The sequence below is a fragment of the Wyeomyia smithii genome, chromosome 1 (assembly GCF_029784165.1).
Source record: "Wyeomyia smithii strain HCP4-BCI-WySm-NY-G18 chromosome 1, ASM2978416v1, whole genome shotgun sequence".
Lineage (NCBI taxonomy): Eukaryota > Metazoa > Arthropoda > Insecta > Diptera > Culicidae > Wyeomyia > Wyeomyia smithii.
The window spans coordinates 140,280,512-140,304,493 of NC_073694.1; the positions used below are offsets into that span (position 1 = coordinate 140,280,512).

The 23,982-nt window shown below is 37.6% G+C and overlaps 2 protein-coding genes across 3 annotated transcripts in view; one reads left to right on the top strand and one right to left on the bottom strand.

The window, feature by feature from the left end:
• LOC129722464 (E3 ubiquitin-protein ligase RNF19B-like) overlaps positions 1–16,330 on the top strand; it is a 90,191-nt gene extending 73,861 nt beyond the window's left edge. The window contains exons 6-9 of the mRNA XM_055675916.1: positions 13,549–13,714; positions 13,782–13,956; positions 14,019–14,325; positions 14,386–16,330. Coding sequence (XP_055531891.1) covers positions 13,549–13,714; positions 13,782–13,956; positions 14,019–14,325; positions 14,386–14,952 — 1,215 coding nt within the window. The 3' untranslated portion in view covers positions 14,953–16,330. The remainder of the gene's footprint in view (positions 1–13,548; positions 13,715–13,781; positions 13,957–14,018; positions 14,326–14,385) is intronic.
• On the bottom strand, positions 438–11,176 carry LOC129722447 (uncharacterized oxidoreductase dhs-27-like). Of its 2 annotated transcripts, none has more exons than XM_055675899.1 (6): positions 11,021–11,176; positions 2,015–2,364; positions 1,766–1,951; positions 1,588–1,716; positions 1,055–1,527; positions 438–990 (listed from the first exon to the last, which is right to left on the bottom strand). In XM_055675899.1, the coding sequence occupies exons 2-6, from the start codon at positions 2,333–2,335 to the stop codon at positions 840–842; spliced, it is 1,260 nt and encodes a 419-aa protein (XP_055531874.1). In that variant the 5' UTR covers positions 2,336–2,364; positions 11,021–11,176; the 3' UTR covers positions 438–839. The 2 variants fall into 2 exon arrangements, with proteins under 2 accessions (XP_055531874.1, XP_055531881.1); XM_055675906.1 differs by lacking the exon at positions 11,021–11,176 and adding an exon at positions 3,898–4,786.
• Positions 16,331–23,982: the final 7,652 nt, after the last annotated feature.

Below are 23,982 nucleotides of genomic sequence, written 5' to 3' on the forward strand. Positions count from 1 at the left end.
AGATTTCAGATTTCACCGCGGTGCTTTCAGGAAGCTCACCAGATAAAAATCGTCCGTCATTCTCTTCTAGCATGTGCGTTGATTTGCTCTTTAGTGTGAGAGCAGTTGTTTTCGCAGTGCAAGATGTTCTCCTACACTCTAGAGGTTTTCTGAGGAGAAAAGACAAGCATGTTTGGAAGTGAACAATTTTTGTGACGCTCTCGATGTTTTCGGTTTTTTAATGTGCACCCCTATTCTAGAATGTTGCCGTAAGACGTAATTCTACGTAAAAGAATTACAAAAATAGCGTCATAGTTAAGATACATTTGTTATCCAGGCTTCGAATCAAAAAAAGCTCTAATTCAGTACAATCTTGATAATTCGCACCATCAAGCTTTCGCAAGTAAGATTTCAACGAAGCTTCTGAAATTTCTTTCATAGTAATTCGATTGATCCAGTCACAGATCCACGACGTTGTTATTCAACTTTGCTTACGGTTGTGGACAATTCGGGTAGTGCTATGAACTCTATTGATGTGCGTTTAAGGGCCTATTCGACAATAAATTGGTTCACTGAAACCAACCCATGTGACAGCTTATAATTTCTTAATGTGTGCTATCTCATCCTCAATAACTCGGTTCCGATTAACAGTTACAACGATCGACTGAATTTGCGTGCAGTTCTACGTTAAAAGCACAGATCTTTGTGGTAACAATAATTTATCATCTGGCGAGTTAGTTGTAAAGCTGAACAACAGTATTTTAATCTAGTTGAAAATTGAGATTCTAACTGTTTTCATTAAAGTTCATGTGGGTTTTACTGGAAAATAATTAATGTTCTATGCTTCGAGTCTCAAGTAATTAATTACAACTGATGAACTCCTCTAAACTCAACACGCCATCGTTGTTAAAATCCCGCAGTACATCCAGCAGCCGTTGTTCGGCCAGCGGATTTCCAATAGCTATATCGATCGAACCAATACAAAGTAGTAACGCCAAAAGTCCGGATTGTCTGAGAATGAGAAATAAAACAGCAAGAATAGCATCCTCCGCTCGTCGTTTAAAAATTATCTTACCGATACTCAAGTTCCATCTTATTTCGACTGTAGTCTAAGTCAACCTCTATATCTATGTCCAACTTCAAACAATTGTCTCTCAGCAGATTGTAGTACAAATCTAGCAGTCGAGCACTATGTTGTCGCCGAATATTGGACGGGATTGACGATACCAGCAGCAACGCCAGATCGTTGGTGGGGCGGCTGTATGTCACCATCTGCCAATCCAAAATGATGCAGGTATCAGTGCCATCCGCTTCCGAACGGAACAGTAGATTGTTACACCAAAAATCCGTATGTGTAATCAGTCCCATTGGTTCAATTGGCTGTAAAAGTGTTTCGATCAGTTCTTTCGTCTTGGGACGGATTTTATTGAGCGCCTTGAGTTCATTTACGTAGTCTGGCTTAGTCTCGAGAAACTTAGTTAGCTGAGGCATGCCTTGTTCCACTAACTGCTGGTAGCTCTCGGTGGCTCGGGTCGTTTGGAAGAGGAACTGTGATAGGGGGGTTGTGTGAGTGCTAAACGAATCAGAAAATATTTAATAGTAACCTACGGGATATTTTTCGTTAACGTTGACCTTCTTCTTGACTTTGAGACCCAGCGAAAGCACATGGATGGTCACGATTGCTCGAATGGCAGCCTCTGTTTGACTGACTGTGAGTCCGGAAGTAAAATTAGCACCCTGAGGAGTAATCTATTAGTAACATATTTATGTAGACTAACTAACGGACCTTGTAACCTAGCGATCGCATATCTTCCAACACTAGAATGCTCTCCGGAGGCTCTGGACTGCCATGTGAAGGACTAATATTGGGAGTGTACTGCGTGTAGAAACATGTGGGTACCGAAATCAACATTCCGATACCATCTTCTTTGGTATTCTGCAACTCCTGAAACGCTAGGAGATCAGGAAGTATCTGAAAAAATTTGATTATGAGTATCTGTCTTAAAGAACATCTAGCGGCAATCGTTAGACTCACACTTGTGTAGAATTTGATTTCCCTCAAGTCGAATTGCGCTTCCGTCACGAAAAACCTGCTGAACGGATCCTGCGGCAGGAGTTTTATCACGATGTCCAAATGCTTAGTTTCAATCTGCTGATTTTGAAACTCGTAGATCACCGAAACTGCTAGGATATCGCTTAGATTATTGACCCCTTCATGGCAGCCTTGCTTCACTTTAAAATCTGTAATCCTAATTCCGGACCGCACTTCGTGATGCTTTTTCAGCACCTCTATCAACCAGTCCTCGTTAATGGGCCAGCCGTCGGAACTGATCGAATCTTCTTCCGTATCGGACATTCTTCTTTGTTCTGGGCCTTAGAACAGATCTGTAAGAAAAACGAGAATGTTTATTTCAGGGTAAACCTTATCCATCTATATGCAAACGCAAAACAATCTCATTTGACGATTTTTCAAGCACAAATAATAAAACAAGCTGCAGTGGTAGGAAATAAACGAAGCATCGCCAATTATGCATCGCTTCATTGGTTTCCGTTGTCTCCCTATGCTGCCCTATGTAGGAACCTTTTAATGTAATTCCCCCTGTTGCTATAGACAGCAATGACTGGCAGTTTTTTAGACAAAAGGTCATTGTAATTCAACTCCGAGAAATATATTTTGAACATTATGTATGCACAGAAACTCTATTGATTGATCCCGCTACTTTTTACGCCCACCATGACATTGTTTCAGCAAACCTGAAATTTAACGTTGCAGACGTTCATTTAATATCAATATACTCGTCCGAAAAACAGCTCTGCTAGAAATTACCACCCTTTAATGGGCTTGAAATGGTTTGTGGTTATCACAGCCGCAGCGGTACAGAACGCTTTATTTAGTTGCAGCTCTATTGGGGAGAATCTGATCTAAGGGGAGTGCGTCAGTCGAGGTTCTCTTTCTATACTTTGCTAGTCGACGGGAAGGACATTTACCTCCATTTTCAATCAACCGAATGGATGAATAATTTATCGTTTGGTGGTGCTGTTGTTGGTTTACGTTCCCCATTTCGCGCCAGTAAAACCAAAAGCTTGGAGCTACATTCCGATTCGGAACTCGACCTTCTGTTTTATTATACACAGACTTCGCAGCCCGCAGTGTACGAGACACTTGCGGGGCTAGGCGCTACGATCCTCCTGCCATTAACAGTCTCTCCCGAGCCGAGACTCGAACCTACGATGATTGTGTTGTTAGGTCAGCATCGTACCTCGAGACCAGTTGGGAGATATCGCGCCAGTAAACGATGAAAAAATGTCAGAAGTACCGCAGCAGTTGAGAATGTTAATGCAAGAGTTTTAGTAATGAGGGATTACATGTTACTTTTTACACTTTAGACAAGTTAAACTTTGGTTTCGAAAAATTAAAGGATTAGGGAGGGAAATACTCACACTCACAAGGATCGTTCACGATAATTCATGAAAGTATTAGGCTTTTGAAAAAAAAATTTGGAAGAAAAATTCGATGTTTCACTATCTTGCGTTCAAGCATACAATGACAATTCTTATTAAAATCTCCACAGTGTTCCTGAAATGTAACATAATTATTCAAAGATTGTCTATCTGGTGGAATCTATAAATTTGATTGACTTTATCATAAAATAAAGTTCACGTGGATTCCATTATGCATGAACAAAAGTATTCGATTAGTTCGACAAATTAAAACACGGTCAAAATTGAATTACTAGAGTCCCATCGTACTTCAACCAGAAGTTTTATCTACTGTAATATTGCCAAGGTATGTGTAGAGTTTCTTTCTTCATATTTTTAATCTAACCGATATTCACTGGTGACTTACTTTGGTGTTTACTGGTCAGATGAATATTTGAAATAAAAAAGGTTCATGGGGAAAAAGTCCACGAAAACTACCGGTATATAAATTTCCATGAGGTATTATCCGAGAGAATTCACAGCAACTTTCCAAAACTGGTTCTAGCTGAAAATGCTTATCCCTAATCGGTAGTGAGATCGGATGGTACGAAATTATGCAAATGCACAAGCCTGGTGGTGGTGTTCTAGTGCAGCTGGTGTTTGCTGCCTTCCTAAGTAATTTCAATCTATCAAGTGAAACCTGCAACAAATCTATTTTTGCTTCGTTTTCATTTGTACAAGGCAGTTTTGCCCCAAAGCTCTTTTCAGCATTTCATCATCTGTGCTTCTGTCCTCTGATGCACTGAATTCATACAGTTTGTGCTGCACAATGTAGGTCAAGGTCGAAGCAGGAAAAAGGATTTTACAACGAAACATGATCCAAAATGGTGAATTCCCGGTTCTCATAGTCTTTTTTACCATGCAGTAACACTCACTCTCACAGTGAAACTAATCATTCGAATCGAAGCAGGAATTTTCCAAATAAACAAAAATGGCTTTCAATGATCTCTTTGGTTTTTCATCACATAAAAACAGAATATTTGATTTTATACGGTTTTCATCTTAATTTATTGATTTGCTACAAGGTGCGGCGGAAGTACTGTTTTGTTGAGTCTGAGAACACTCCCTGTATCGTTACTAAGCAATACATGAGGGAATTGTTTTTGTTAGTAGCCCTCACTGGAAACCACACCTTCGCTGCAATGTCATTCAATCGTTACTGACAACACATCATGTTTTAATATCACTTCCGGCCTTTCACTACATTAGTTATGGTCTACCGATTCGCTTCCTCATGTAGATATTTAAGCAACATTAGACGCTTAATGAATCAAAATTCTAAGCGTTCACAATATGCAACATACACCTTTCTCTCAAACCGGCTAAAAAGTGCGTTCATCAAAAGACAAAACTAAAAACTATTCTACGCTACTCAGCATTTCAAAAGCAGTACAATATGAATTTCTAGAGCAAATTGCAGATAAAAAATTTTGTGCACTTTGGCAGTAGATTGTACGGGAGATAAATTAGGCCACTATGGCGAAACAAAGTCGAATACGGCGAAGGGGAGGATGCGATGAAAGGCCAACACCAATAATGATGATGTTCGCAACAATACTGTTCGGAGTAGCGGTAGAGCAATAAGCTAACCGCGAAACGGCAGGAAATAGAAAGAAATAAAGCAGGAGAATAGGAATGATAACCTGATAGAATAACCTTTTTTTTTGAATAAATCCTTTACATTTTCGGTTCTGCCAAAATTTCAAACATCTTTGTCTTTTTTAAGAGCTTTCTGAAAAGATGGAAAACTTAGCGCTAATGTAAAAATATGAACATGCAAAGAATAAACAATTAACAGTTCACAACTTAATTTATCGATGAAATTTATATAGATAATTACCTAAAAGTTCATCAGAAATAAAAAAAACTACATGAAAGAGCAAAAATCAGGAAATAAACATTAAATTATACATTGAATCAATTATAGTTTCCCCTCAAGTGGTTTTTCTGTTGAAACTGTATGCAGAAAAAAATATTCCAAAACTTTTGATAACAAATCCTGGATGGAGAAATGTAATACAAATTTTACTTGAAAGTTAAGTTAATTTTTTTTTCAATTTCTACATTTTTGAGAAGGATCAAATTCCAGTGATGAAATATGATTCTAACAGTAATTTAAAATATTAAAACTTTGGCATCCGTTTTTAAGATATTTGAGATTATTAAAATATAAAGAAAATTTGCTTTTTCCGCCATAACTGATTTTTCTTCGCGTACCCCAGGTTGAGAACCACTGTTCTAGTAGCTTATGAATGCCATTATTTTTGTACCATATATCAATATTTTACAAGCAAAACAACGCGCGCGTCACTTGGTTGAGAATGATTGTTCGTTTTACCAAGTAGTGGCAAAATACTAGGGTGCCATGTAATTCAGCTTTAGTCGCTATGAAGGACGACTTTCCTAAGTCCTATTAAGCTGAAATTTTTCATAGGGTTTTTTTTAGTTTGAGCTTCAGGGCAACCTGCCCTTACTAGTTACGCTAGAAGAACTAGTTAAGTTACTAGTTTCGCTGGAAGACGGAAATAACTTTTGAATGATCCATCCAATCTTTTCGGTGTTAAAGAATGGATTGTGTTTTATCAATCGTATGGTACAACAAGTCTATGTTTATTACTAGAAAACCCCGAGATGCATTTATAGAGTTAGTCACCAAAAGCTTTAAGATTTAAAAGTACTATCAGAATTATTCTGCATCATTGGATTATTCTCAAAACTGTTGAAAATGGAAAAAAAATCTTGAAACTAAATTTTCAAGTAAAAATTTGTTTCGAATTTCGCCATCCAGAGCTTTTCATTAAAAGTTTTAGTATATTGTCAAGCTTTAACTTAAAATTAAATTGAGTGAAAAAATTTTTTTGTTTGATTTATTATACGATTTAGTGTTAAGTTAACTAATTTTTCCAACTTACATTCAAAATAACCTAGACACTAGATTTACAAAGTTATTTATTGAAAGCTTTATTATTTGAAATGACCGTTTATATTGTTTAAAATTATCGAAATACAATTTTTTTAAAAAATGTCTCAAAGAAATATATTTTTAAAAACATAACCTCCCACAAAAAAAAAAAATTTTTCATTTCTCCTTCCTGGAATTTTATCAAAAAAATACGTTATAATTTCGAGTTTCTTTAAAAAATTTAAAAAAAAATCGACTCTTTTAATTAAAATTTAGTGTTAATTTTCTTTTGTTTTTTTTTTCTAGTAGAATTTTTTTGCGATGTATATTTCTTTACAACCCATTATTAATCTCATACAACTCATTTTTTGTCCGTTTTTCTAATTTTCCGATCGTTATTGTTCCGAAAAAACAATGCCTGCTCCCAGAAATCGAGAAAAAAAAGTTATGATTTTTTTGAAAAAAAATTTTAATTTTTGAATTTTTGAATTTTTTTTTCGAAAAGCATATTAAAATAGCTCTTACAAAATGAGTCGTGTTCCAAAAAATTAAACCAATAGCACAAAAAATGACAACTTTTGCCCATAGAAACGTCTATGCAAAGTTTCAACCAAATCAAAAATGACAATGTTAAAAAACAAATTAATTCTGGGACATTTTTTTAAAAGTCACGTTTTGCTAAAAAAATTACACTCTTTCAACTGGTACATAAAAATCAGAAAAGTGTGTAAGATTTTACAACCCTACTGTCTTTTACACTAAACAGACCTCGAAGTCTGCATATGATGAACAGAAGGTCGAGTTAGGAATCGGGATCTATCACCAAGGATTTGCTTTGCTTTACGATTAGAATAAACCAAAAATGTATTGAGCATAAGAAAAAAAGTATGTGCCTAAGTGCACAAATGCAGGTTCGACGTGGGACTACGAATGGTATAATAAATTTATCCGGTGGTCAGCAGAAAGACACGCACACAAAACGCGAAGCATTTTACTTAATCGGTTGATGTAAAATCCACTTTCCAGCATACCTACTGCTATTTCTTGAAAATTGGATAAGTTGAAAGAACGCTTTGCCGCCAGGTCCAGAAAGAACGCTTTGCCGCCTAATGAACGAATGAGAAATTCAATTCGATGGTGTACGCCTTTATAACCGACCAATATTTGCCACCACCCGCTTTCTGGCACTTCGGAAAGAACCGTCCGCTTTGCTTTTCGAATATTGAATGGGTGAATTGAAATAACGAGCATTCTTACATAGTTGCTGGAAGCACAGTACCAGTTTATATGTATGTATTTATCGAACCAACGCTTGGAATCGTTCAATCCACAATTTTGATATCTGCGCTAGGGAAATGCGCTAATCTTATGGAATGTGTATGGGAAAATTCGACCTTGAAACTTTTTCGTAATTTTCACCATGTAGTAGGAAAATAGTGGTGATAATTATCATTTAACAAAATTTTTGTATGTTCTAGAAATCCAACGACATATTAATTATTAAGTTCGGTACAGCTGTGTGAGAGCTATTCGCATTTGAAAGCTTCCATTGCGCCAACCCAAAACGTTACATGCTTATTTCTGTTTTCACAGAATGTACCCTAGTTTTGTGAAGAAAGACGAAGTCCCATGTCAAAATAAAAAAAAAATAGAAGAACATCAGATCAGGCTTGTCTTTTCTCCCCAGAAAATCTCTAGAGTGTGAGAGAGTATCTTTCACTGTGAAAACAACTGCTCTCACTCTGGAGAGAAAATTAACGCACATGCTAGAAAAGAACGACGGACCATGTGTATTTGGCGAGCTCCCAAAAAGCACCGTGATGGAATCTGAAATCTCTTTCTTGAGAGACAATGAACTAAGGTGTACTTTCTCACACATATGGACACTACGCACAATAATTACACAGCAAAGCTATCTGCGGTACTTTTTAAAGTTTGTTTCTTGAGTATGGCAGAAGAGGAAAAGAGATTGGATAATGATGAGAGAAAAAAAAGACTGCGTCGCTCGTGCCGTTCGGCTTTACTCATGTCTTCTGCGTATTCTCTTTAGAGTGATTCATCCCTCTTGTTTCTCTCAGATGTGGAGTGAGCTGGAATTGTGTTTGTCTCTCTGTAAGTGGTAGAGACAGGAGTGTAGAAAATAGCAGTGTGGTGAAAGCATTTGCTACACGCAGGCACATACTGAAAGAGAATAATCGATAGGAAAAGCACAATTCGATTGTACAAATTTACGTAGTATACATTTGATAAGCATGAAACTGCGATAGGAGAATTAACCACAAATTTACAAAGAAATAAAAACATAACTGCAATGGCAAAAATTTAATAAAAAGAACAAACAGACACATTTAAATATCCAAATTAATCATTACAATTATTACATTAACAAAATGTAACTCATGTGAAATGAGTTAAGAAACAAAAAAATGCCAAAAGGTTATTCTTACTGTTTGAAATTTGCAGAAAACGAATAAATTATGCAATAAAATGAAACAACTGAAAAGTTTTCAAATGAAACAACCTGAGTTACAACTCTCCCAGCTGGTCTCGAGGTTCGATGCTGGCCTAACAAGCCAGTCATCGTACATTCGAGGCTCGACTCGGTAGAGACTGTTAGTGTCAGTAGGATCGTAGCGCTAGCCCCGCAATTGTCCTGTACAGTGTACACTTTAAAGCTGGCTGCGAAGTCTGTGTATAATAAACAGAAGGTCAAGTTCCGAATCGGAATGTAGCACCAAGGCTTTGCTTTGTTTTTTACGTTTATATAATTGTTTAACTACTTAAAAATTAAGAATCTTTAAGCCTTCGAACACACAAGTTTGTAGCAGTAGTAGTAGGCTGATGTGGTAAGGGAGAGGAGATTGCGGGTTCATGTCCCGTCGGGATGCGGTATATTTGTCCAAATCTGTATCATATTTCCAGTTCGGTTATTTTTCACTTCCCCTGCTGTACACATTGTCTGCCTTAATGAACTTGAATGTTAACGGGTAAAAGTCGTTGTTAAAAATAGAAATTAGTTCGAAAAGATGTTGTAACTCACGTTTTACTTCAAACATTGCATCACTTAAAACAAAACTTTACTAGTGAAAAAGTGTAATAAACAATGATTCATGAACTCTCGCTTTAGGATGTCAATGAATAATGTTATATTGCTTTGAATAAAAACAAAGTTGGGTAAATTTTATATTTGCCTAATTTTATAAGTTGTTACTATTATTGTGTAATGAGAAACTGGAATTCACCGTTTCAAATTAATACATGGAGAACTTAGCATTTGCAAAACTTTTGTTTGTCGTGTGTTTAGTTGACTGCATTAAGCTGTTAACATTCAAGCGATAGATTACTAAAACGTTTCTCTTGTTTATAAAAAAATGTTAATATTTTCTACTGACAAACATCGTGTCATTATCTACAAACCACCGTTTGTTACTATTATTGAAGAAGTTGGCGAAAGAGGAAAATGTAAGTGATTTGCAAGTGGTGCGTAATGTAATAAGAACATACGAGAAGAAGGTTTTTTCTAAAACCACCAAAGGGAAAAACACTTTTGCAAATCAAAACAGGATCATGATATACCACAAAGTTGGGAAACTCGAAGCTTAGCGATTGACGTTCAAGACGAGATCCTCAAAGCAGAGTTCCGGCGAGAATCCAAATGCTGGAAATATGTGCGACCTAATTTTATCTTTGCTCTAAGCGATCAGCATAATTTGTCGAACAATTCATCTCTCGATAGCAATTTTCAGTCACTTAGCGTAAAACTTCCCATTATGAATAAAGCGATAGTTCACGACAATTATTTTGTTCGCTTTTTCAAAAAACCGAATAAAACTGCCAATTTTTCTCCTTATGTAGCGTCGTTTCTGGTCTATTTTATTGCTTGCAACACAACCCAAAGCCACCACAAAAAACCACCGTAGACGTAGTAAACTCCGGCCGTCATCTGAAGTAATTGAATTTATCATAGCCGTTTCTGTGTAGGCGATTTGCCGTCTAGACGAATGATTGAACTAGGCTTTCTGACGCCCGCTGCCATCCGCGACGTTTCCCCCTACCATCTGAACAGGGAACGCTGCGTTAACATGTATTCTACAACTTCGAGGAAATTTTACCACCCCCGCCGGCACCAGCATAGCACGCCTATCTCTTAGTTCAGCACATTGGTTTTGTAAGAAAACTTCCATTTTTAACTCACAGTTTAGTTTCGGCAATTTGCACATAGTTTTCAGTGTCGTGGGTCATTTTACTTCTATGACATTGAACATTTTCATAGCCTTTCGACTGCAATATGATCTTACAAGATACGAGTTGAGTTTTTTTTTTCGTTTGGAAAGCTTCTAGATTACGATTTCGTTTTTGAAGAGAGTAATGTGCTTCGGCATCTGCTTTCCAATAATTTTTTTACTTTTTTACATGAGTCGTAACATACGGCACGCCTCGGTTTAATGCATCTTTTTTTCTCTTAACTACCGCACCCTCTTTTTGTGTACTTCGGTTGTAATTTGTTTCAATCTAATCAAAACACATGTAACTACATTGCAGGTGGCGATTCACAAGCCTACTGCCCGAAACACCCAAGCGCATCAACCCAATTAAACGGGGGTGATAGCCCTTTCATATCAAAAGCATTGCTTTTTTCTATCACTGATTGGCACGCACCCTCTTTTACTTTCCCCGCGACGACAACAAACGTAACAGTGTAATACAGTGTAACAACTAAACTTCACTTCCACTGTTCAGGAAAAACACGTCCGAACACGGCAAGGTTACAGCTGGAACTGGCAGCGGTGATGAACATTCGGTTGTGCTTCGACCAAAACGATGGTTAGGAACTGCACCACGAGCAGGCAGCATGGTTGGGTGCAGAGTTACCAATAATTTTTTTCATTAACCTGGAAGAATGCTGAAGAAAAAACTGGAAAAAACTGGATTCCAAATAAATTTACAAAATACCGACAAAATTGTGAGAGAGCTTCTTTGTGATGGTTATTGAATCCATTATAAGTTTCAAATACAGCGGGCATACATTTTGTATGCTTTTATTTTGTTAAACATATAGACTGAAAAATCTCATTTACAGGAGCAAAATTTGAAATTGCGCAACCAGTTAATAGCAAAAACAGAAAATAAAGCTTTTTTTATTTACTTTAACTTTTAACAAAAGAACTGATGCAACGTTTTCCTACGTTACAAGTGTGAAGTGTAAATTTCAGTTATCTCTGAGTTTGCTATCTCTTGATATCTGATTATTCGAACAATTTTCAAATTGCTCCGCAACAGAAAGTAATTTGAAGAATGCCGTCTGAATATAACGTTTTTGAAATAGATTGTTTTAATTTTTATATAACATTAACCTATCATTGCAATTAATTTCTTTTTCTGCATGATCTGATGAAGCCTTTTTGTTAGATTCTAGAATAAAACTGAACTTTATATCTCAACCATGCAATACAACACCTAGTTTGGCTTTGTTTCGTACGAGAAGATACGATACTGAAAATGCTGTTAAAAGTTAAGAGTTAAGAGTGACTTATCAATCCACAAAATTTACGTTCTAAAAATATTTCAAAAAACCAATCGGAGGTTGAGTGTCCAAAAAATCTGGATAAAACTGGCAGATATACAGAAAAACTGGAAGATTTTGAGATTAAACTGTTTGACTGGATCACTTGAAAAAAACTGGAAGAATCCAGTTTAAACTGGAACATTGGCAACTCTGGTTGGGTGGGTCTCCCATAAGGTGCGATAGGAACATGCTGCCTTTCTCGCCAGACTCCATCCGAGCACGCAGCATTCACGCGAGAGCAATTTACGCTCACATTAGCCGACAGGAAGTTCATGCACCGGATAAATTCAATTCTAACAAGGCAATACGCCTCGTGTGTAACTACAAACGGAGAGTTATTTGTCATGTGATTTTCTCTAGGTTTTTGTGGACATGAGTTTAAGAGAAGTTTATAAAGAAAAGTTTGAATATCATACAATACTGCAGTAACGATAAGTATGTAAAAACGGAATGCTTTCGGGTTTTTATCTCGCTGGCAGCATTCGGTATTTTCAAAGTATATTTGTATTGCAGAAAACGCGTAAGCCGGTCCTTCGAAAGTACTAATAGTCATATTTTTTTGTAATCGGACTACAAAACTATAGCGTCGATTTCAATTCACAATTCACCGATTTGAATTCTCTAAATTGCATCATCATAATTTGTATAGTGTAGGTAGATAAAATGGAATGAGAAACAAAAAACACATAACTTAGCTTAAACTTAGATTTAGACGACAGGTTTCTACCGCTGGCAAGGGCATGGCAACGGTTTTTTGGAATACGCGTGGGATAATTCTGGAAGTGCAATACATCGTTGTGTAGGTGCCCACCATGTGCTTTCTGTGTATTGGTTTTTTAGCTTTAGCCTCATATATAGGCTAAGCGACGTGTATGGTGTTGACTTGCTAACATTTGTTGTTTATTTACCGCGCACGATGGAAGAGTACCGCAACGCCGTAATAAAAAAAACTGTGTCTTACAACAGCAGCACAATATCCAAAATGACCAGCGGTAAGCGCCGACGTTGGCTCATATAAACATCCCGCGGTTCCAGAGCGCTGTGTCGGTGATGATATAGGGGCCATAACCAGACGTGGAAAGCTCTCGCTGGTGATTATAAGTTCACTATAAGGCCGATATTTTGTAGAAGATTGTGGCCCCGGCACTTCGGGAGAATCATTACATTTTTCAACAACATGGTGCAACAATCCATACGAATATCGTCCAAACGTGGTGTCGGGAGAATTTATTTTCTCGGTAAAAATGTATGGCCTCTCAGCTCTCCGGACCCTAATCGCCTGGATTTTATTGTATAAACGTATATGTGTGCAAAGCATAATTTTTTTTAAGATCTGGAACAAAATGCAGATGGACCTGGTGCGTGCCGCGTGCTATTTTTCTGAAAAACGTCTCAAGCTTGTCATACAGCACAAAGAAGGGATGTGCCCCCAGCTAATATGCCGTGAAGGTTCTCAATAAACACTGCTTTAATTAAAATATTATTCCGGAAAAAAATATCTTATATTTTCATTTTTTTACCACATGTTTAAAGTGTGTTCGAATTTATTGAACACCCTGTATTCCAAATGTTCATCTTTCCGAAAAAACTCATGCTACTAATTCTATGTTTTTTTTTTCAGGTAATTGTATCTCCTGTGCTAGCTGGGTTAGCAGTAGCTATTGGAGTACCTATCCTGCTGTTTTACGTTTACGGGGTAGTACCAGTTTCCTTGTGCCGCGCTGGTTGTGGCGAGGGGACCAAGTTTGAGTTTGACGAAGAAGAAGACAATGGCTCTCGGAATCATGGTAAGAAGAAGGCACAGACCCCGGGCTACAGTTTTCAGACTATTTTTGCTTCTCTTATCTCTAACAGATGCAACAAGCGTGGACGCCGTATCACGGATTGGAGCCACTAGTATAGGAGAAGTTAGTCTGAGTGTCGCCAGCGGAAGCCACCTGGGGGTCAGCAGTCAGCATTCAAACTTCAGCGCCATCGCAAATCCATCGACACGAGAATCAATGACCGCCCTAGCCGGCAGCATAACAGGGTAAGCTACCCAGCTGTCTGTTGTAATGAAAATTTCAATATTAATAATCATTTCTCCTGTAGCCATCGTTTGGAGGTACAAGCTGATATTAGCACATCGGAGACGGCCTCTGCAGTAACATGCGTTAGCGAAAAATCAGGCAATACTCTGAATGATACAGCCTCTACGAAGGCCCTAGCGGGATCAATTCTCAGTTATCGAGCGCAACAGATGGCTACAGATTCGGCCTGTTTTAGTGCATCGGAGGACGGTGCCTCTGAGCGAGTTCGATTCGATAGTACCGTATGCTATGTTATTGACAGCAGTAGCACTGGTGGTGGCAGCAAAAAAGACTCCTGTGACATCTGGTATACTGTCCCTCTGGATCAGGCAAGCTCTCAACAAATCTTCTATCTATTCTTTTTCTAAAGGTACCTTTTCTTAATCCAGGATACTGCAGCGGATAAAGCCAGTCTGGGTAGTGGTCGATCATTTCGCAGCTCGGAGCGATCCTTCCGGGATGACTTTGATTCAACTAGTCTATCATCATCGCACAATACTGCCAACACGATTAGCACCAGTCATCATAGTCACAGCGCTGTAGGTACGAATGCGGGAGCAGGTGCGGCGAGCAGCAGCGGAAATTCGGCTTCTAAGCATCAACGCATCAATGCGTTCGGTACACGCATACCCAAACTCGGTGCGGCAGCACATCAACACCGCACCCTGTCCATGGACAGCAACACCGGCTCGTACAACATTCCGGAAAATGTAAGCCTCGAGCAGGAATTAGATGAGCAGGCTCAACTGGAACAACAGGCTTCTTCGTCAGTGACAGTTACATCCAAGATGCAGATGGCACCAGACAGTATGGAAAATAGAGCATCATCAAAATTGGATGAACCGCGGAGGGGAGCCAAGTCCAGAACCCACATGTTGAGAAATTTATTCTTTGCGCAAACTGGCACTGGCAACTATTTGACGGACATTCAAACGGGAGAATTCTCTAAGACGTAGGAAACAAACGAGTAACTAGCGGAAAATATTGTTTTAGTAGTCTTGGGAGAACGTTGAACGAAGGTATTTTTTGGTTGGTAATTCATTTTGGTGGAGTCACAGCAAGGTTTTCGATGGGACTTTTCTCGACTAATAACAACGCTTGTATCCAGCAAAATCACCTATACCTCGGAAACATAAAGCCCATATACTTTTTTAATGAGTCACCTTTTTTTCTAACTTCCTAAAAATCAGAACAAACGATATTTACAACAAACGATATTTAGTTTGCCTTTTGTTCGATTATTGTAATCCTTACCAGATAACCAGAGATGAAAATTCAAAAGAGAAACCTGTAGGCCATTGTGATGCTCTTATTAGTCAGCAAAATTTTTCGAAGCCGACTTTTAAATCCAATACCAGACTTTAATATTAAAAATCATTAGAGAGGACCAAAGCGTACAGCTCGACTCTTCAAATTATTAGAGAATTACCTTGTTGAAATCCTCATGACTTCAAAATTTTCCGAGGAACTTCCTGAGCATAGACAAATGATAAAAACTTGTTATTGTTTTTGAAATAAATTATTTGTGAAAATAGTCAAACCTATCATAGATCGTTCAAAAATGCCACTTGATGTACAACCGCTTTGCAACTTTTGCATGTGTATCTCCTGTACTATCAGGTGACAGAAAAAAATTCAAATTATATTTATAAGCATTCTCAAAGTTATTTTTCGCATTTCAGGGCAGCTAAGCTAATGTTCATAAAGGAGACAGCTGATTAAGGATTATGGGTAAATTGCAGGCGTATATCGATAATGTAGCGAGCGGATAAAAATCTTACAAACAGAAAGTTGTATTTATAATCGCAACTGATTACATTTAGTGACACATAGGACATGCAGGCGTGAAGTGGTTGAATATCGTGCGACGAAAAAGACTGCTAGTAGGAATCAAAACACAATCGTGTAGCCAAAAATTGATGGTACAAGCGCGGCGACAATGTACTGATTAAAAGTAGTTTCCAATTCGTTACAAAGTAATGAAACAATCGATTGCAGCTGTGTAAATCAGTTCGAGACATTTATACCCCTGTTTAGCCAAATAAATGAATTAGAATTAGCATATAATACAAATTAGCAACAGCAAAATCTTAACTTTAGCAGCATTTCTATTACGAATCGATCATGGAAACCCCTTGTCAAATAATCGTAAAAAGTATGAACCAATCAATAGCCGCGATGCAACGCAACAATAAAAGCCAACACACTGTAATCTTCTACACAAATCAGAAGCTATATTAGTGAATCAAACCACGTGAACATTTTTGTATATTTCTCCTTTTATTTAATCTGTGTTCTAGTGAAAATGCGTGATTGCATAATACAGTGATACAATCATAGTTTTTTACAATTGAAAACTACCGAACATACCATTTTGTGAGCTATTGTGCACTTTTCTCCAATTTGTTTATTCGTCATAGCAAATACCTAAACTAGCAAAAAAACCGTATGTCATTTTAACACATCAAATATAACAACACACGCGTGATCTTTGGTCGACTCGCCATCTGCCTTGTAGCTCTAGGGGCAATTTAGCAAGCGGTCACACAATCCTTCATGCATCCTACAAAATAAATCTGTATCAGGTCGAACGTAATTTCTCCATGGCGTCTCTCGACCTATCCGGGTACAATCGCTATTAATCAGTGCTTCCGGCTAGAAGTTTCCACTTGGTGCCATACACTACTGATCTGTTAGACTCATACAAAAGAATAGGCCTCATGAATAAAGCGTTTACTTCACTCATCCCGTGCAAATCTTATGCAAGAATCGAAGTAAACTTTTTTATTCATAGGGTCTAATGTCGCAACAGCCGTTGACCTTTCTTCTACAAACAACTCAACGTGGTTCCAAACGTGGACTTCAAACGGTGAGTTGGCAACTTGGAAAGGGTGTCAAAATTAGCTACGGCTTTCACAAGTTCCTATCTCACTCCTCCATGAGTCATACGATCACATTAGACTGCCAGGTGAAACATGGACATAACAGGTTGGTGTAGCCTGGGTAATGTCGTCCGACAAATAGCTAAATGAGAAGGTGCGAAACGCTCATTGGCGCGTTAAACATACTTCGGCGGTAGAGAAAATGCATCGCCAACCAGAGCGCCTGTTCATCAAGATAGCGCGGCTCAAAACGGTATCAATGTTAGAAGGGGCTGATCAACATCCTGGTGCCAACGTGGGACTCTAAACAGAGCTGACATAATGGTCCTCCGGCGAGACAGGGGGTTTGGTAATGCCCAACAAGCCACACGAAACAATTGGCAAAGACCATGGCGACGAAAATGAACTTTGAAATGGAAACTCGGAACACAAAACTGCAAGTCGTTATGCGTTCCGGTCTGCGATAGGTTCATTTACGACGAGTTAAATCCACGCAGCTTCGAAGTTGTAGCACTGCAGGAACTTTGCTGGATAGGATAAAAGGTGTGGAATAGCAGGCATCGGGCCGCTTACTTTCTACCAGAGTTGTGGTACTACCAACGAGCTGGGAACCGGTTTTGTAGTACTGGCTAGGATGCGTCAACGCGTGGTCGGTTCTCGATTAATGCTAGAATGTGTAAACTGAGAATTAAAGGCCGTTTCTTCAACAACAACATCACCAACGTGTACTGCCCACATGAGGCGAGACCAAACGACGAGAAGGAAGCGTTGTTGGCGTAGCTGGAACAAACGTATGACGTGACGGCTGCCTTAGGATGGAAGTGGAAATTGTCATCGGTGACATGAAGGCTCAGGTAAGACGAAAGGTAAGGTACAGACCGGTGGTTGGGCCGAACAGCCTTCACATCATATCGAACGACAACAGTCGCACCGTTGACTGTAAACTTTGCAGCCTCACGTGGAATAGTAGTCCAAAGCACTGCTAATGCGGTACTAGGTACAGTCGCTCCGAATCGAAAAAAAGCGACTGGTTTAACGGCGAATGCAAACAGTTAGTAGAGGAGAAGACTGCAGCACGGGCGAGAATGCTGCAGCACCGCACGAGAACGAATGCGGAACGATATAAACGTGCGCGGAATAGGCAGAACTTGCTCCTTCGAAGGAAAAAGCGTCAACAGGAGGAACGAGAGCGCGAAGCGATGGAACGCCTGTACTGCGTTGGCGACACCCATAAAGTCTACGAGAAACTGAACAGCTCACCCAGAGGCTACGTACCAGAGGTCGGTATGTGCCGCCACTTGGAAGAAAATCTCATGACGAGCGAGTTTGATGTGATCGAAAGGTGGAAACAGTACTCCGACGAGCATCTTAACGGCGATGTTACAGTAGACGAAGGTGGCACGGCAATTAATCTAGAGGTGAAAAACAACAAAGCCGCTAGCAGTGACCAATTGCCAAGCAAGCTTCTAAAAATCGGTGGTGAAGCACTGGCTAGAGCGCTGCACTAGGTGATTGTCAGGATTTGGGAGGAAGATATGTTACCGAAGGAATGGATGGAAGAAATCTTGTATCCCATCTATAAAAAAGCGACAAACTAGATTGTAGCAACTATCATGCAATAACGCTACTAGGCGCTGGCTACAAGGTACTCCCCCTTCCTTGACAAGTAGGTTTAATAATTTACCTACAATTACATTAACTTAACTGCGAAAGCTAATAACATTCAATAATATAAAAAAGCGTACAAAAATTTATATATATATATATATATATATATATATATATATATATATATATATATATATATATATATATATATATATATATATATATATATATATATATATATATATATATATATATATATATATATATATATATATATATATATATATATATATATATATATATATATATATATATATATATATATATATATATATATATATAGTGTTGAAATGTCACCATTTGTGGCAGAACACACAATATTTATTCTGAAAAGATATTTTAGTACATAAATAAATCATTGCAAACTAACCCCCCCTCCCCCCATAAAAAAGATACTCTCCCAGCTTCTATGCTGCCGCCGATCGCCGATCATCTATCGCACAAAGGAAATCTTGGGCAATACCAGGCGAGATTCAGGGGGCCAGCGTCACCAGGGACCAGATCTTTGCACTGCAGCAAATACTACAGAAGTGCCGCGAATACAACGTAATCACGAGCCACCGACTACAGAGCGCCGTATGACACAATCGAACGAGATCAGCTATGACAAATTATGCAGGAACACGGTTTCCAGGAAAATTACACGGTTGTAAGAGGGAAGGTGTTCTGTACAGTATTTCTGCGAGCATTTCGCCTCCCGCAGTCACTGACAAGGCAAGCAAAATGTTGTATTATGCTTCACACTTAGATTTTATTGCCGAGAACTCAACGGCTGATAAATTCAACGAAACATCCCACAAGTTTTCGGCAAAATTTTAGAGAGCATCGGCAAATAAAATGTCAACGCTCGCTCTGCTTACGGTAGACCGATATATTTGCTAAATGTTCGTAGAAATTTATTGCTGACATCCGCAAAAATTTCACTGAGTGCGATCAGGTGTTCGGAAGTTTGCCGGGATAAATTAAGTGTTGTTCAGACTACGCCGCATATCACCTGATATCGCCAGATGATATCGGATATCACTTCAGGTGTTCACACTACAGTCAGACTAGGACAGGACGTGACAAGTGGCTTATAGTTATTCTTCTTTTCGTTCAAAACTGCCCTCATGAAACATTGTGATTTTTCGGCACGACGCTTACCAGTGTTTCCAAAAATGTTTAATAAAGAAATTATCAATATCAAGGATTTTGCAAGTTCAGGATTTTAGATTTGATTAATTCATTCGATAACGCTAGCTTATTAAATCTTCAATTGATTTAAAGATATATGTTAAATTTATTTGAATAAGTCATAATTTCAACTCATTTCGGATTCCTCTTGCTTTTCATGAAATGAATCTGCTATTGTTTATCATAGGTAGTTTCAAAAACATGAATAACATTTCGAATGCTGATTTTTATAGACATTACACAGTCTGGTGTATGAAAAATTTTCGAAAAATTGTTGAACCAAACGCTGTTCATTCACTTGTTATCTGACTTTAAATCTAAATTATCGATATGAACTTTTAAATGTCTTTGTAGCCCATCGACATAACCATAACCTATATTGCCCATATTCCCAAATTCCTAGAAAAGACTGAAAATTAACTTTTCGCACATATTCTTTATATCACAATTATTCTATTTAAGCGCATGCAATGCTTTTTTAAATTCCGCATCCATGGTACATACGCTTATAAGCTCATTTTTATTTCTCTATAGTTTTGTTAACTTTTTACGTACAAAATGGCGATTGTTCTGACAGTTTGACGGATGGAGTTGCCAGAAATTCAGCAATTACCAGCAATTTGCTGATTTCCGGCAAACAGAATTCTTAATGCTGATAATCAGCAAGAATATTTTTACTGATTTTTTCCAGTATTATTTTTGCTGAAATTTCTTTTCAGATTTTGGTGTATACCATTGCTCCTTAGGCGACATCCATAAACTACGTAACGCAAAAAAAAAATTATAATTATAATTATAATATAATTACCCCCGAAACGTATGTAACGAAACGTAACACCAACACCCACAAACAATATTGCACGCTTAGCCTTGAAGCTAATAACCTGGGGTTAAAAATCGCTAACCACAGAACCACGGGGACCACACCAACACCTACCCCCCAAAAAAACTACGTAACGCTGTAGAAGAATTTGCTTAATAAAAATGCTCGTTTTTGGAGAGTCTCTCCAGAGATTTTTTGTTACGTAAAACTGATCTTACCTCCCCCTTGCCCTATGTAACAAATCGTAACGCTCAAGGATACTCCCCTCCCACCTATGAGCGTAACGTAATTTATGGATGCCACCTTATGAAACAGACTTTAATTGTGAAAAATTCTTGAAAACCTAAATTAATCCACCTAGCGGTCAGACTCAGCCTTTCTCATTCAAACCCTTTATTTGTAAAAATAGATTCACATGAATGCTTAAATCCAATAAAGGTATATTCACTCTTTGGGTTCTAAAATATTGATGTTGTAATTGAAGTATAAAATATGAAATTTGACGTAATGTTAGTGCTTAAAAAATAGCGAAATAAAAGAAATGACTCCTAATTTCGAACAATTTAATCACGAGCGATACCGGGAACGTTCAAATAGTACGATAACACATTTAAATCATGTTGAGGCCATATATATTGATCAAATCAGATATAGTTTTGAATAGTCTTTGAATTTCTTTTCTCTCAAAAACTTTTGAACCACATATCAAATTGTTATAAAGTTTGCTATTATAAGTTTGAGGAATGACTCGTTTGTATGACACTAGTTATGTTCAAATAAGTCGTGTAATACTTGAGATAATAGACTTTCGTTGTTTTAACAATTTAATACATAACGGTTGCTTAAGTTCGATTACAATCAAATGAAAAGGGAACGTATAGGGCAGCCGAACTTTGAAACCACGTGTTCAATCATAATTCATCAGTTAACTCTTAAGTAGCCCGTTCATCTGATATCAATATTGTTCAAATCGGTTGTGTTTCTAAGATAATGAAGTTTCGCGATTTTCACATTTCGATACATTACATACGAAGTTACTGTCCGATTACAGCAAAATTCAATAGGGTGTTATGAGGCAGCAGGAACTCTCATTTGACACTAATTTAGTGAAAATCGGTTCAGCCATCTCTGAGAAAAGTGAGTGGGTTTATATAGTCTTCGGAATATGTTTCTTTTCATAGCTGGATTTAACATTTTTAAACATAACAGGCAAAGTAATAGTCCGATTGCAAAAAAAAATCAATAGGGTCTTATGGGGCAACTAGACCTTTCATATGACACTGATTTTGTGGAAATCGGTCCAGCCATCTCTGAGAAACATGAGTGAGATTAAACACTCTCCAGAACACGTTTCTGTAAATAACTTTTGAACCACATGTCTAATTTTTATGAAATTCAAAAGTTAGGAGTTTTTTAGGTAGTCCGTTCATTTAAAACTTATTTTGTTCAAATCGGTTGAGTAGTTTTTGAGATAATTATGTTTCATGATTTTCACATTTTTAAACATAACCTCTAAACCAAAAATCCGATTACAATAAAATTGAATAGGATCTTATGGGGCAACTAGACCTTTCATTTGCAATTAATTTCATGAAAATTGGTCCAGCCATCTCTGAGAAAATCGAGTGAGACTGGCAGAGCGTTACACACATACACATACACACACACATACACAAAATGCTCAGCTCGTCGAACTGAGTCGAGTGATATACGACATTCGGCCCCTTTGAGCACTTTTATGCCTTTACACACTTAGATTTTATTGCCGAGAACTCAACAGCTGATAAATTCAGCGAAATGTTCTACAAGTTTTCGGCAGAATTTTCAAGAACTTCGGCAAACGAAACGTCAATACTTGCTGGTTTACGGCAAATCGATATATTTGCTGAAGGTTCGTCGAAATATATTGCTGACATTCGTTAAAAACTTCGCCGATCTCAATCAGCTGTTAGGAAGTTTGCCGAGATAAATTAAGTGTGTAGTTTTTGCAGTGATTGCTATACCTTTCTAGGAGAAAGGCAAAAATGTACCGAACATTAATTGTTGGGCATTGTTTCTTGACTTCTACATCATCAATGTTGACAAAAAATGCCCTTTAAGAGATTTGCCTTACTTACCCTAACCTTACCTGTTTATACACCTTTTTTTAACTGAAATTCATTAATCTTTTACTGAATTTTGCCACGCTGAAACTTCAGTAATCATTTCAGCAATGAAATATTACTGAATGTTTCAGCAATGTAAAATGTCATTCTTTTTTACGGTACTTTGCTGAATTTTCAGCAATGTGAAATGTCATTCATGTTTGACGGACTATTACTGAATTTCAAGCGAACGTCCGTTAAAATAATAAAATATCAGTTCAGTGAGAATTCTTCGTGTAGATTTTACACGTTGGAAGTCGATTTTTTGCTTATTATTTAATGATTATTTATTAACTTTCAACCATGTCACAAAGATACATTTGAACCTCAAGTAATATGTCGCCCAAGTCCGATCCGTTAATTCGATGTCCTTTAGCCATTTTCCTCCACTGAACTGAAGAAAACAAGATTAATTAATTTTTCCACTCACCAAACACTTCCTGCACGTCTCAACGGTCGGCGTTCAAGGCTTACAAGCCTTTTTTATGCCTTTTTTTTTGTGCGCACAAGCCTTTTTTACGCGCGCGGACTGAAAATATTGACAACAGGCACAATTTTTTTCCATTTTGACAGTATATTGCCGTATATTCAGTAATCAAAGGAAAGATTGCTGAATGTTGGTAAAGCAATACAAATTGCTGAATTTTCAGTACACTTTTATATCGCTTAAATTTCAGCACATGGTTTTTATTGTAGAATTTCAGTAAAGATTGCTGAATCTGGTTTCGGGAATTTGGTGTGATCTTTGAGGATTCATTCCGGAAGAATGGAATTTGAGTTTCTGAAGCGCAGGATTCTCATCTGATTCTGGTATAAAATAAACAAAACGAGTTTCTAAGAAATTGAATATTTTGCAGAATATTTCTACTTACGGGTGATGTAAAGGGGTCACTGAGCATGCCGTCGACGATGATTTCACCTTTTTAGGCAGGTTTCGGATTCATATTTTTAAGATTTGTTAAACAAATTACAACAGAACAAACATTTACAACAGCACCAAAACGACTCACTACTGAACAATGTTTATTTAAAAATGGCGTCTTTTCGACCGAATCGAAAACGGGGAGAAATAACTACAATTCAGTTGTAAGTTTCACTACAATACGATGAAAGTCGTATTTTGTATGCAGTGAATTGAAGTTATTTTTACTGATTCAAAAAGCTACAACAAAGGCTAAAAATTGTCATAAAATTAATCACAGATTGTTGTTAAAATTTCATGGTTAATTTAACTACACTACAGTTGTCTCAAATAAAAGTGTAGTTATTTTTACAAGATATAGTAAATTTAACCAC